This window comes from Pan troglodytes, chromosome 7, assembly GCF_028858775.2.
Source record: "Pan troglodytes isolate AG18354 chromosome 7, NHGRI_mPanTro3-v2.0_pri, whole genome shotgun sequence".
Lineage (NCBI taxonomy): Eukaryota > Metazoa > Chordata > Mammalia > Primates > Hominidae > Pan > Pan troglodytes.
In genome coordinates this window covers 92,993,292-93,009,402 of record NC_072405.2, presented here as the reverse complement: position 1 = coordinate 93,009,402, position 16,111 = coordinate 92,993,292, and the positions used below count along the sequence as shown (strand labels likewise).

Below are 16,111 nucleotides of genomic sequence, written 5' to 3'. Positions count from 1 at the left end.
AGATATTGGGAGTGTCAGGGTATGTGGGGGAATAAAGCTATAGGCCTAGCCAACTGTGGTGGATATTGGTCATACATGGGGCTGCCCAGTGTCTTACGAAAAGCCATTTTGTACCTGAATATATTTTCAAACTGTGAATTCTACCTTTCCAGTTCAGAAGCTCAACTTGAAATAAGCAGATTCCTTTGCTGTTGTGATACAGACATATGACCTAGGCTCCAGAAATCAAATGCAAAAATCAAGAGACACTTGTATTCAAATGGGAGTAATGGGAAGAAGTTGTTTATATTTTTGCTGGGGGATTGGGAGTTGTGCAGTGGTGTCTGGATATACTTGGTGACAGCAGCAGAGACAATGATGACCAAAATGATGCAAGGTCAAGTTCTTGGCTCAGGCCTAACCTCATTAAGGTGATGGGTGATTCCTCCGTCTCATTGCATGGTAGTTACTAGGCTCATGTTCATATAAGGCCAGCCTTGTGATATGCTTCTAAGCATATCTCTTGAAGATGTAGCCTCAAACTTGGCTTCCCAGAACTCTTGTCAATTCTGTGTTCTAATAAGCATATTATAATGAACACATTTGATACTTAAGTGTTTGCATCTGTTGATTGCAATTAAGACCAATGACTGATAATGACTGAATATAAGGGTAGGTGGGGGGAGAGAAAATATCAAGGCAGACTCCAGAATTTGAAGCTCAAGTAACTGCATAAGGATGACCTACTAACCAAAGATGTCCAGTGTGGTAGGGAGGGGACAGCAGCAGTTCTCAGGAACTTATGATAACCAAAATTTAGTCAAAGACTGATGTGTGTTTGGATTTCAGCTCTTCCCCTTGTTCGGTTTCTTAAACTGTAATACCTAATGTTCCTGTGAGAACTGGGTATAATCTATGTGAAGTACTCATGAAAATTCACAATACAAGTTGCTGTTATAAAGATAAGAAAGGTGCGATAGCATTTTTCTGAATGAATCATCTAATTTGTAGACCTAGCCCTGGAGAGGGATGGGTGGTAAGTGTTAAATAGAGTACCTGGAATCCTAGCCAAATAAACTGGGTTTTAAATGTTGGTTCTAGTTCTAAGTGTGGTCTGGACATATGATAAAACTTAAATAGGAAGGTAAATCCAGGGAAAGCCAAGAAAAATTGCCTCTGAATGGTTGTTCCCTGGACCTCGGAGTATCCACAGGTTGATCTCAGGCACACCTGTCCCAAGCCTTAAGCAGCAAATCTAAACCAGTGGCGTTAGGCTTCTCTTCCCTACCCAGCCTGTTTCAGGGTTGCCTGAATAACTTAGCCTACAATTGAGGGCAACTGTAACCATAGGTGAGTTAATCACAGGTTAGTTAATCATAGTTAACCTATGGTTAACTCACCTAACCCTAACCCTGGCCCAGAAATGTCAAAACTTTCCATGCATCTTATGATAATTTACACACATACACCACCCGAACATACATACACCATAATCCTTTTCCCTCACAATTTTCTATTATAGGCTCAGAACTTGTAAAAGTTGGTTCTAAATAAATATTTGTAGTATTGGATTAAATTTTTAAATTGAATACCTTTTGAGAAACTGCTGGAATATGGTTTTCTTGTTATTTTTAACTTCAGAAAAATGTTTACAGTCGATAAAGCAGTAATTGTTCCTGGTGGTGTAATTGCCTGGGCATTGTGCAATGATTTGATCAGACCCTTTATACAGACCCTTCTGTACATTAAATGGACAACTGGCTGGGTAAAATAACCCACTTTGTAAAGTGATGCTGATGGGAATGGGGGTGCAAAATAGCCTGGGAGGAATGAATGTCAGTGGGACATGCAGTGAGCTCTTGCAAGGTAAGTGAAATGCAACAATGTAGTAGAAAATACAGAAAAAGTGCATGCAAGCCAACTTTCAGCTCAGTCATTACTCAGTCAGCAAACTCTGTCTCTGAAAATCCATACCTTTTGACAGTATAGCCTGGTACAAAGATACCAAATAGTGAGTTACTTCCTCAGAAGTGATTTTGGCAATAGAGCTGTTAAATTAAATTTGTCTTAAAGCTGCCTATATATGTAGCAAATTGCAACCTTACTTAGTATGCAAATAAACTGTAATCTAACTTAATAGTATATTCCTCCAACAAATAGCTAAGTCTCAGCCAATCACAGCAGCCAAACTCCAGCCATCACAGGCTGCCAACTGATCAGGTTAGGTCCATATAAGGCAAATGTCTTGTCCCACCATGCCCAAAAAAAGCAAATGCTAAACTTTAACCAATCAAGCTGGGTTTTTTTCATCAATTCCCTTTCTGTCTATAAATACTATCTACTACTGGGGAGAGCTCTCTGAACCTCTACAGGCTCAGTGTGCTGCCCAACTCATGAACTGTTCTTTACTCAAATAGCAAGCTTTGCTGAATTTAATTTGTCTACAGATTTTCTTTTAATAGAGCCTAAGAGGCAAAGCTGCTGATGCTAATCCTGTGCAGAGGCTGGAGTTTTTCATTTCAGTTGCAGTGAAACAGCACAAATAATTAGAGGACTAAAATGTTCAGATACAGTTTATGCATATTTTATTTTGTCTGCTCAGAAAATAGACATTAGGGACTTATGTCCTTCCCTGGATTAGAACCAAGGTGAAGCAATGGGCAAAACTAGTTTGAGAGACGAGAAGAAGGATATATTAGATTAAAACTAAATGGGAAGAGATCCTAACTAATCAAGAAGAACAGGATATTAACCTTAGAGAGGGCAGATTAGGAAGGATCTAATGCCCAAAATCAGAGAAAGCAGAAGCACATAAAAAAGGAAGATGCCAGTAATTAGGGGAAGACAGAGAAATCTAAACATAGTTGAGGTCAGAGATACCATAGAAATGATACAGATAGGGTGGCTGAGGATAGCAGAGTATAAAATCTGCACAAGGAAAATGAAGAAATGCAAAATAAATGAAAAGGACAGCAAAGTAAAGAAGTCAAGGGCTTATTATTTTATTATTGTTATTAATAATAACAAGATTGGGGGGCTAAAAATACTGTAATGGTAAATGTGTTTATTTCTTTTTTTTTTAAATTGCTCTGTCACCCAGGCTGGAGTGCAGTGGCACGATCTCAGCTCACTGCAACCTCTGCCTCCCAGGTTCAAGTGATTCTCCTGCCTCAGCCTCCCAGGTAGCTGGGTTTACAGGCACCTGTTACCAAGCCTGGCTAAGTTTTTTTTGTATTTTTAGTAGGGACGAGGTTTCACCACATTGGCCGGGCAGGTCTTGAACTCCTGACCTTATGATCCACCTGCCTCAGCCTTCCAAAGTGCTGAGATTACAGGTGTGAACCACCGTGCCTGGCCAAATGTCCTTATTTCTTAAAAATATTTTATAAATATCAATTCCTTATTTTAGAATACTTATTTGTGTATGGTCTTAAGTATTCTGACATTTTTACTTTCAAGCTATGGATTGTATCAATTTTTAGTTCTCCAATAAAATCAATATTCTGGCATAAAATACTCATAGGCCTGAAAAGAACATTAGACTTTGGGAGGCTAAGATGGGCAGATCACCTGAAATTAGGAGTTTGAGACCAGCCTGGCCAACATGGCGAAACCCTGTCTCTACTAAAACTACAAAAATTAGCTGGACATGGTGGCACACACCTGTACTTCTATCTACTTGGGAGGCTGAGGCACAAGAATCACTTGAACCCAGGAGCCGAAGGTTGCAATGGGCCAAGATAGCACCACTGCACTCCAGCCTGGGTGACACAGTGAGACTCCATCTCAAAAAAAGAGCATTAGAAACTTTCATTTATCAATCTTTCCTACAACTAGCATAACCATTTGTTAATTCATGCAATACATATGTATTTAATCTCTACCATGAATACAAACATACTCCAATGACAAACAGTAACCATTTATACCAAAAAACCAACATGGGTAATAAATTGCTTTAAAGACAGGCAAGCCTGTCAGCCAATCTCTGACACCATTAAAAGAAGCATCTGACATTGCATCTAAATTTGGGAAATCTGGTCAGATGTTGGTTATCAATTTGCTTAAGTACATTTAAAATTCAACAATGCAATATTTTATTCAAACATTTGTTGAACACTTACTATGGAGCCAGGCACCTCGCCAAGGGCTATATCTGCAAAGGAAGAGAAAATAGAGCAATTGCTCATGTGAAAACATATAAGCAACCAAGCAACCCATTTCATTAGGATAATTTTGAATAAGAAAAATGCATACAAGTTATAATAATTGTCCCAAGGAGGTAAATCAACGAGGATTGGAGGGTTGAGTGAAGGTTTCACAGATGGAAAGGGCAAGTATGAGTAAAACAGTAAAAAGCAACTTGGAAAACTGATGCACAGTCCATGGTACCTAAACTTTTCCACAGCATGCATCATAATTATTTGATTAATATCTGTCAACCCCACTAGCCTCTGTGAAGCTCCCCAAGAGTAGGATGAAGTCTTTCTCGTTCACTCATATTTAACACTTGTATCTAGCATAGTGCCTGACTTCTTTGTGGTGCTCAATTTACATTAGTGGGGAAGTGAATGAGATGTGTTTCTATATATTAGGGCGTGAAGGAAGGTAGACAGGGAGAAATGAAAATGAGAGGGAGATGCTGGAGGGTCTTCCCAAAGGCTGCTTTAGTAATAGTCTAAGAGTTTAGATTTTCTTTTGAAGGTGATATCATTTCATTGAATTAAATCCATTAACTACTTACAGAATACATAAAAAGACTCATGTATCTAAAGATAACCCTGGGGCAAGGGTAATGTGTATATGGATTGAACAGGAAGAGACTGAGGTAGATATGTCATAGTAGAGAAATTATGACAGCATTTTATTTCACTTCCATGATGAAGTATTTCTAAACTGCCTTTGTGAGGGGAGGGTAATACTTTCTAATGAAAAGTTGGCAGATACCATTGACCTAACATCTCCCTGGGAGCATCTATCTTACTGAGTAACATAATAGAGGAGGCTATAGTTGGTGACTTTCTGAGGCCCACTACACCCCATAAACATGTTCTGTTTGTCTCCCAGATGTGTAACAATGTAAAGAAAGGGAACCCTTGCACACTGTTGGTGAGAGTGTAAAATAGTATGGCCATTATGGGAAACTGTATGGAAGTTCCTAAAAAAAAAAAAAAAAAGAGAAAGAAAGAAAAACTGAAACTAGAATTATCATATGATCCAGCAATCCCACTTTGGTGTATATATTATGAGGAATTAAAAAGATATCTACTCCCATGTTCACTCCAGCATTATTTACAAAAGCCACTATCTGAAATCAACCTGTGTCCATCAGTGGATGAATGGATAAAGAAAATGTGGTTTGTAAGCTCAATGTAATATTACTCAGCCTTGAAAAAAGAAGGAAATTCTATAATTTGCAACAACATGAATGAACCTGGAAGACATTATGTTGAGTGAAATAAGCCAAGGACATAAAGACAAATACCACTCATCTCACTGATATGTGGAATCTAAAAAAGTTGAACTCATAGTAGCAGAGGGTAGATTGGTGGTAAGGGGATGGGAATTGGGATGGGATAATGTTATCAAAGGGTGGAAAGTTGCAATTGAGAGATTAAATAATTAATATTTAAGATGATAGATATGTTAGTGTGATTTAATTATTCCACACTGCATACATATATCATAACTCTGTACCCCACAATTAGTCACAATAAATTTCAAAAAATTAAATTAAATCGAAACAAACACACCCCCAGAATAAGAAAGTAAATATAATGAGGTAGGTGTTACTATGTCAAACTAAAAGCAGGTTAATGCAATCATCCTACACCTTCCCCAACAGACTCATTTATTCACTTATGTCGCTGCCCAGCTCCTGAAAGTATGTAGGTATGTTACACTACTTTAAATAATCTTCCTTGAATAAAGGAAAAATACATACAATTATAAAGTTTAAAGGTATGATGATAGCACTTTCAATAATAATAAAATTTTCTTTTTTTTTTTGCATAACAAAATAATCTTGATCAATTGTAAGATTTACAAGTATTTCTTAATAGGTTAATCTGTATCATACCTAATCATAGTCTCCTCTGTGAAATCATGGGTTGCAATTGCTATAAAATATAAACTAAAGAGAAAACAAATCCATTTCAAAGTCCCCTCCCACTGTGACAAATAACTTTATAAAAAATGAAATTCCTGTTGCGCAATATTGCACTAAAAATGATAATTATAAGCCATAAATACTAGGCATTTTAATATGAAATTGAACACATTGGGGATTTTTCTAAACATAGTCAGTAAACCAATTGCCATATATCACCATAGGTCATATGCAGTTATCTTTAAACTTTTATATAAGTTATTTCTGTTTCGTTTTCAATTGTTAAAAAAAAACAAACAAACAAACAAAAAAAAACTCTTGCGCTCAGGAGTTCAAGACCAACCTGGGAAACATGATTAAACCTCATCTTTACAAAAACAACAAAAATTAGCCCAGTGTGGTGGCTCATGCTGATAGTCCCAGCTACTTGGGAGGCTGAGGCAGGAGGAATGGTTCAGCCCTGGAGGTTGAGGTTGCAGTGAGCCATGATTGCACCACTGTACTCCAGCCTGGGTGGCAGAGTGAGACCTTTTCTTAAAAAAATGAAATAAAATAAATAAATAAATAAATAAATAAATAAATCATATTGTGTTAGCCTTCTGTTTATCTGTGCTTCTTCCTGAAAGAAAGAATTAAGAGGAGGAAAAATATCACTTTATATAGGGGTAGAATTACTTAATTCACTTACATCTAAGTATTTCAACTGTAAAATATAAGATGGCTTATTTTGTTTAGCCTTCCAGTTTTTCAATTTTGTATTATTTGGATGATTCTTTGCTGAGCTATGTAGAAAGGTATCAATGTCAGCATTGATAAATGTATGTATTCTATTCGCTTTTCAAAGTGCAAGGAGGATGTATCCGATATTCAAAGTGAGCAGAGCAATGCTTATCTGCATTTCTGAAGGTCTGCAAAAGTCCCATGAATTGTAAGAAGCTGACATAACTAATATTTCATGACACTATGAATATAACTCGTTAATAGTATAAACCTATTGACAGTAAATATCCTCCATACCTCTCTGTGGAAGGATTTTCTTTAAATTTTCATAGAGAAGTAACCTATAGAACTAAATCTTTAAAATATACTCCTTTGATAAAAATTATTCTTTAATAGCAAGAATCACAGCTGTTAATGCTGTGATCCACTTTGAATGAAGAGTGACTTCTTTACTTCTGTGATGCCTACCAAATGGTCAGTGTCTAAGTATCATATTACTTTGCAGAATTTCTGTGCACTTTAAAAATAGGAAAGATTGGCATAATTCTATTATGACTTTTGATTCAAGTTCCAAACAGTAGGAAAAGCTAGAGGCCTAACAGGAGTTCTACTTGTCCACTCATTATATTTAGTGATTACAGACAGTTTACATCACCTGCTTCATCAGATTTTCCCACCCAGACCATTTTCTTCTGCTGTAATATGTTCATACACCAAAGGAAGCCAAGGTAAAGCACCATCTGATGAAACAACATATTACCCAGGCATGCAGAAGTGACATGATATGAATCTGCATTACCTTGGCTAGCTGGATCCCACTGTACCACATCTAGGAGTAATTGGCATGTGAAGCCTAGGTCAAACATTTATCTGTTCAGTATGCAATTATAGAAATGCTTGGCTTATCCATCATCATTTGGAAAGAAACACCTACTTCAGTGATTTTTCTAGATAATAGAAATTCGCTTCTTCAAGCACCAAAGCTTTTGGTTTGCTCAATTTTCATTTTCTGTTCAGTGTATTATATATTCCTCTGTTATCTCAGAAAATAAAAACCATAGACATCAATTTGGCCCTATGGTGGACTGTGCTGATGCCTTCACAGACGATTAATGTGTGTAGGCCTGGCTGTTCTCATATTAAATGATTTGGGAGGACCACACTTTTTGAGATATATATATATATATATATATATATATATATATATATATATATATATATATATATAACAATGCTCTGTACCCTCACTCACTGTTAAGGCATTGTTAACAATTTTTGCTGCTGTGAACTTGACTGACATTAATAGATTCTGCTCTTTTTGTCCTTTTTATTTTCTGAATTACAGTTCCCTAAGTAAAGGTTTGGTTCTCCCATAAATGAATTTCATCAACTTTAGTGTATGTGTGTGTTCATATTTCATTTATCTTGTCAGTCCAGTCTTATTAACAATATTTTTTCTTGCCTATTTTATCATAATGCAAATGATAATAATGCATCTAATCTTTACTATGGGCTATCCTCTGTGTTAGTTACACTAGGTTATCATGTGCAACCTAATTAAATCCTCCTTATCACAATTTTATGAGGTATGAGCTACTTTTGTCTATTACATTCTACATATGGGAAATTCTCCATAACTCTCAAATGATAGATATTGATTACTTTGGAATAGTGACTTGAATAGTGACTTCTAGATGGGTGAAATGTATCTGTACAATGGTTATCTTTACAGCTGGTTCACATTGATATTTTCAAACAAAATCCTTACATAAGAAGCTTCTATGGGTTCTATGGGCATATTTTCAAGAATGATGTATTTATATTATTAGGAATGTTTTAAATTTTAAATAAAACAGGCAGTCATTCTTCTGAATTAACTTATTTATATATAGTTAACTTTTTCAAGGGCAATTTAAATTAGTTTGGATACAAATGGTATGTTATAACAGAATTGTAGATATATAAATGCGATACCGATACATTATAGAAAAATAATCATTTTAAGAAGGAAATTGTTAAGTATTTACTATGTATCAGGGGCTAAGGGGTTACATGCTTCCTAACCTTGTTTATGCCTCAGGTAGCAATCCTCTCAATTTTAAAATCAGGGAAACTAGATTCAAAGAACTAGAATTTGAGCACAGAATTTCACATGTTAACCTGCACGCTTCACCCAGTTAAGAGCAAGGGGAATATAATATTGTAATACTAATGACTGTGCATATAATATTTAAATAAAATGGTAATATTTAGTCTCTCATTGGCAAACCACTTATCTGATAAATAGTTAATAGCCAAAATTATAAAACTCCTACAAATCAATGGCAAAAAAAAAAAAAAAAAAAATCACCTGGTTAGAAAACAGGAAGAACTGGAATAGACATTTCTCCAAAGATGACATACAAATGGTCAACAAGCATATGAAAAGATGCTCCATACCACTAATCATTAGGGAAACGTAAATCAAAACCACAATGAGATATCATCTCACACCTGTTAGAATGGCTATTATTACCAAAAATAACAACAAATACTTGCAAAATTATGGAAAAACTGGAACCATTATACACTATTGGTAGGAATGTAAAATGGTGTGGCCTGTATACAAACAGTATAGCAATTCCAAAAGACTTAAAAATAGAATTACAATATAATTCAGCAATTCTACTTCTGGATATATATCTGAAAGATTTGAAATCAGGGTCTAGAAGAGATATCTGCACTCCCATGCACATTGCAGCATCATTTAAAATAGCCAAGATATGGAAACACCTTAACTACCCACTGATGAATGAATTTAAAAAATGTATTATATACAAGCAATTGATTTTTTCGTCTTAAATAGTGACTTGAATAGTGATGGAATTTATTCAGCCTTAAAAAGGAGGGGAATCCTGCCAAATGTGATGACATGGATGAACCTGGAGGACATTATGCCAAGTAAAATAAGTCAGTAACAGAAGAATAGATACTGCATGGTTCCACTTACATGAAGTATCTAAAATAGTCAAAGTCTTTTAAATAAAGAGTAGAATAGTGGTTACCAAGGGTTAGCAGGAAAGGAAATGGGGAGTTGCAGTTCAATGGATATGGTGTTTCAGTTATGTAAGATGATTAAGTTCCAGAGATCTGCTGTACAACACTGTACCCACAGTTAATAACACTGTATTTTACACTTAAAAATCAAGTGAGTAGATCTTACACTGTGTTCTTACTACTTTTTTTAAGTTTAGTTTAGAAAAGGCAAGACCTAGCAAAGACCTGATGTATTAGTCCATTTTCATACTGCTATGAAGAAATACCTGAGACTAGGTAATTTAATAAAGAAAAAGAGGTTTAATGGACACACAGTTTCACATGGCTGGGGAGGCCTCACAATCATGGTGAAAGGCAAAGGAGGAGCAAAGCCCTGTCCTGCATGATGGCAGGCAAGAGAGCATGTGCAAGAGAACTGTCCTTTATAAAACCATCAGATCTCATGAGAATTATTCACTATCACGGGAACAGCATGGGAAAAACCCATCCCCATGATTAAATTACCTTCCATTGGGTCCCTCCCATGACATGTGGGGATTATAGAAGCTACACTTCAAGATGAGATTTGGGTGGGGACACAGCCAAACCATATCACATAACTGTCCTCATAAAATGAAAGAACAACTCATGGAGGAAGCACTAGATTTCGTACTAAGTTGTCCTCTGAGCAGAACTAGGAAGAGGCATAGGTCGATTTCAGCTTACTGCAAATTTTTCTGTCACATCCCTATGCTTACAGGGGAAATGTTTTCGAGTCCAGCAGTCCCTAAGCTTTTTTGCAACAGGGACTGGTTTTGCAGAAGACCATTTTTCCACAAACTGGGGGGTGGGGTGCTTTCAGGATAATTCAAGAACATTACATGTGTTGTACACTTTATTTCTATTATTATTACATTGTAATATATAATAAAATAGTTCTACAATTCACCATAATGTAGAATCAGTGGGAGCCCACAGCTTGTTTTCCTGCAACTAGATGGTCCCATCTGGGAGACAATGACAGAACATCAGGCATTAGATTTTCATAAGGAGTGCACAACCTACAATAGGATTCATGCTCCTATGAGAATCTAATCCTGCCATTAATCTGACAGGAGGCAGAGCTCAGGTGGTAATGCGAGGAATTGGGAGTGGCTGCAAATACAGATGAAGCTTCACTGGTTTGCCTGTCACTCATCTCCCGCTGTGCAGCCTGGTTCCCAACAGGCCACAAACTGGTACTGGTTCATGGCCAGGGCACTGTGGACCCCTGTTCTAGTACATCTAGGTTACATGCAGTCTCTTGGTGGTTCCAATTTATGCAAAAAACTAAGATGTAAATTTGCTCATGTGTACAAACGGGACATCACAAACCTCTGGACCGAGAACATTGACCCCAATCCCCTTAGCTCTAGTTAACCCCATCGTCAGATCATGTCTGCGCCACCCTGACTTTTGGTGACTTGTTCGTATTTGGTTTCTGAGGATACCTCTTATATTTTGTGAGCTTATTTATGCCTTTATAAAATAGGTTTGTTATATTTTTAAAATTTCTATACACTTGTTTTTGAAGGGATTGCAGGTTACTGATTTTGACATATTGGCAGAACCATCAAAATAAAACTCTTTTGGAAAATAATAATATTCTGTAAAAGCATAAGATGCTATCACTATCATGTCTATTAGTGGTATTCTAAATTATTATCAGTGTAATTTACATTAAAATATGGATGACTATGTCAGACAATGTGTTAGTATCAGAACTCTTTACTCATAGAAATATTATATACAATACCAAGGTATAAAAAAGACCAAAGAGGGCTGTTTGATTTGAAAGTCTAGCAGCAGCTGTACTAATTCAGCTGTGCTAGTTGAGCACTAAGTTACACTTCCACTCAAAATATGTAGCATTATTCATGTTTTAAGAGAGCTCTTAATATATAATGTTCCCTCCCCAAAGAATGAGTTGGGTTAATCTTGTTAATAATACTCAATCTGTTTCAAAAGGTTTTTTTTTTTTTTTTAATTGCAGTACCACAGCTAATTTCATCCTCTTAGATTTGTTAAAATATACTTCCTGATTAATTAATCTTAACATCTTTAGTTCTCTTCGGACAATTCTTATTCTATGTTCTTTCATGTCCCTAGTACAATTAATTTATTTCTCTAAGTAAAAACAATACAATATATTAAAGAACAGGAGTCTGCACTATGGTCCCACTCTGTGACTAACATTCATCTCTATGTAATTTCTCTTACCTATAAAATGAGAATAGTACATCAAATTCCTATTTTACAGGATTATTATAAATAAAGTTTTTTTTTTAAGATGGAGGAATGTAAGGTATCTCATTCTCTAAAAATACCTAGTATTTAAAATAACAAGAAACACAACTATTTCACATTAAGACACTTTACAAAACCTGAGTACGGGTAATTTCTTGGTGCACTCGTTTACTCTCCCAGCCAATGTACAGTCTTAGTTTTTCCTTTGAGCTAATTTGAGCTGTAAGAATTATGAATGGATAGTGTATATTATGGTACCCAGAATGATTGTGGGAATTTTTTAAGCACCCGGTGAATGGTAGCCTTTCTTTGCATTATCTTCCTTATAGGAAAAGTGGATGGCACAATGCACAAAGAGAATAAGGGGAAAATTTTTTGCATTTAAAAGGTGAGTTGAGTGTCTTTTACCAGCTTTTACAAGGTGTATCAAATGCCTATTTACAAAAGTAAGGAAACTGTCAATTTGATGAAGTACAACTCACAACGCATTAGTGTTTACCACAGAAGAAGTATTCCACATCAAAAATGACTGCTGAAATATTCACAATTACCAGCTGCTCAGAAACCATTTTATATGAATAAAAAACATGTCACATTTAATTTATCAGATGTTTTCTGCTGTCACACTTTCTTTCATTCAATGTACTGAAAAGTTATAAAAACAACTTCAGTCTTACTGTAGCCATGTATAGACATTAAGAATAACACAAATCCATTATCCACCACAATATAATTGTATCTACATGGATGAATGATCTTCTGCAGCTTTTTTGCACTCAATTCTGAATTAAGTGTTCCTTTAAAGATATCTGAAATACGCCATTCAGTATCTCTATTAAAAAACTACCATTTCAATATAAAGAAAAAAAAAAAAACAATTCATTCCTGAAGCTATATTCCTCGAATGAGCTGGCATTATTAGCCTCATTTCTATAGTGATGACAATGCGAGACATCATCAGCAAAATAATGCCAGTTTAATTTTCTAACAATACTGAAATGAATCAAATATGCACCAAACACTTGTGAAAACAAAATAGTAACAGTCTAGCTTTCCATTGTAATGCTGTGATGTAGGCTTCAAGTAAAAATGTAATAATTTGATTAACCCTTTTCCATAATTATTATACATAACCAACTGTTATACTAATTCTATGAGAAGACTAAAGCAACTAGATACATAGACACATAGACAGATTATTCCAAATAAAAAATATGAATACAAACACTAGTAGTGTGCAGATTTCCATCTTATATTTAAACCATTTTAAACCTAGCAATGTTCAAACTAGTGTCTATGGAGGGCCCTGCTCTCCTAGGCTCAACTAAATGTGCAGCAAGCATCATTTCTACTCCACTACATTGCGCATCGTAGACTCAGTGCAGTCGTGGACCTCTTAATGGATGGCCCTCACTTTGTGTTTTCAGGGTCAGCTGCAGTGATGGTTGTGGCTCTGTATAAACTGTTGGCAGTAGCTGTTTAATACCATGAAAAGGAAATAAGGCTTGTTTCTTTGGAACTTCTCATCTTAAAAAACAAACACATGACAATCCCCTAACAATTACCAATTTGGGTTGCTTTATTTTTAAATGATTCCCCAACCACTATAAAGGGATATATAAGAATACTTACCCTTTTACATACTTTAAAAATATCCCATTCTATCCCTAAGGCATGTAGAAACTGGGAATGAGGTCCTTCTCTGATACAAAAGAAAGTGTTAATAGCTATCCTTCCAATAAAGTTATTTACTCATACATTACTTTTTTCCCAAACATCATTTTTTAAATACAAGTCTACATGTGAAGAAAAAAGTGAGGACACTGGAAGAAAGAAAAATGAAAAAAAGTAAAATAAAAAAGCCTGGGTTGAAATTGTAAACCAAACATGTGTCTTGCAGTTTTGCACATTTTCTAGAAGTGAAAAACCGTCTCAGCTCCAGTAGATCTAGCAGTCATCACAAGTGAAAAACAATCAATTTCAGTGTCCATAAGGTTAAAAAAAATCAGTTGCTCAGAAATATGACTATTCCAAGAACTGTGGACTGAGACAACAGTCTCCTGTAATCCATGTAGAGAAGTCACTGTACTATAGAGATTGTAATCAATCCCCAAAAATAAATACAGAAAAGTTTACAGGATGATTTTACATTCTCACTGAATATCCACGTATGCCATATGCCAGACTATCGGGATTATTAGATTTAGTCCTGCTCATGCACAAAATCTCCCTCTAGAAATTAAACTTTTTCTTCATTTGTTTTTCTCTAAAGGAGGACAGGAGCTGGAAATGTTTACTTAATTGCACTTGCTAGATTTAATCACTATCCTGGATGTTTCAAGGGCCTCTGTCTCAGTTTTGGCAGAAGGCCCAAAAAGCAGAAACCAAAATAGCAGGGCACATGCTCTTACATTCCCAACGGAAATGTTTGCCCACCAAGTAAGATGAGCAAATGATTTGGCAAAATCAGGTCTTGAAAAAAAAAAAAAAAAAAAAAAAAGGTAAGAAAACACATATGTTAGAAATATTAAACCACTCTTTGAGGTAGTCAAAATGATGGCATGGTATTTTTTTTCTGATCTTATTGCGGGAGTGGAGGGGAGAAGATTGCTTTCCTTCCCCTCCAATCAGGTAAGAGAGACGATTCAATACAAAATTCAGAAAATTTGATTTGTGTCCCCCACAGTTTGCACAATAGGTTCCTGACTCATAGTCCCCAAAGATTCTATGACAACCTTAATGGAACTGCCTGCTTAGCTGTTGAGGGAAAAGAAACAGCCATATTAGAAGGCAACTGTGCTTTCAAAGACAACAAAGCAAAAGATGCTTGTTTCCCATGGACCGAGTGAATACTGGCCATGCAGTATGCTGATGGACTGAGACAGCTTCATCTGGGAGCAAGGAAACATCAGCAGAGAGAAGATGGATATGCACCCATCACATTCAGAAGCTGAGAATATGTCGTAAGAGGCCAGCAAGAGGAGAGAGACTGCTGCAACCAGAAGCTCTTGTGAGGAATCTCTGAAGGCTGTGGAGATGTTCCACTAGAGTATTCTTTGAACTTAGTAAACCCAGAGATGAGCAATGCCAGCCACTGCAACAACAGTGATGTGTAGCTCACCCTCCCTCCTGCCTCTCCCCTCTGCCAACCCTAAGGAGGTCAGAAACAAGAGTTAGTCGACAAAGAAGCAGCAGTGAGGGGAGGGATAAAGTACAACAGAGGGAAAGAACAGAAAACTATCTGACGTTGTCTTCCTCTTCCTTTACCATGATAGGCATCCAGTCCAAAGTAGGCTTGAGATGGATAAGAGGACAGGGTTTAATTTAGAAGATGTTTGGAATTCTGACTCTAAATGGGACTGGACTAGAGATTGTGCTAATGGAACAAAATATCAAATATTTTATAATTCTTCATAATGTAAAAAATGTAAAGGTCTAGAAAGCTGAGGTTCTGTTCCAGACTAAGGTAAAATAAAGAGAATTGATATCTAAATGCAATAAATGATTCTGGATTGGATTGTGGATTAGGAAGAAAACAGTTACAAAACACATTACAGGGAAAACCAATAAAATTTATATAAACACTGTAGGTTAAACTTCTTGATTTTTATAATTACATAGTTTAATTACACATAATATTAAATGTTAAGTTATAATTTTAATTTACTTTAATATGTAATTATTTAATTATATATTTTATGATATTTATAATTTAAGAATTATGTAAAAGGATGTTCTTGTTCTTAGGAAATACATACTGAAGCATTTATGTATAAAAGAACATGTTTGTTTGTAATTTGCTCTAAATTTATTTCTCTATATAAATTCATTTATATAGCTTACATAAAATTATTATATATAATTGATAAAATTGTTATGTAGTATAATTTGATATAAAATTTAATTATCAACTTTTTACCTGTCAGTACATTTCCTGATGATCAAATACATGACTGATTTAAAGTACTGAATATGGTGAGATAAAAGTGCTAAAACTGATTT

The 16,111-nt window shown here is 35.6% G+C and overlaps 1 protein-coding gene across 30 annotated transcripts in view; it reads right to left on the bottom strand.

Annotated features, from left to right (window-relative positions):
- The window catches only part of RALYL (RALY RNA binding protein like), a 730,553-nt gene that overhangs the window by 563,877 nt on the left and 150,565 nt on the right, over positions 1-16,111 (bottom strand). For 10 of the 30 annotated variants that reach the window (XM_054656850.2, XM_063817221.1, XM_063817224.1 and 7 more), the window contains one exon: positions 4,104-4,135. The exons of the other annotated variants lie outside the window; for them this stretch is intronic. In XM_054656850.2, coding sequence (XP_054512825.1) covers positions 4,104-4,135 — 32 coding nt within the window. The remainder of the gene's footprint in view (positions 1-4,103; positions 4,136-16,111) is intronic. 30 annotated transcript variants of the gene reach the window in all.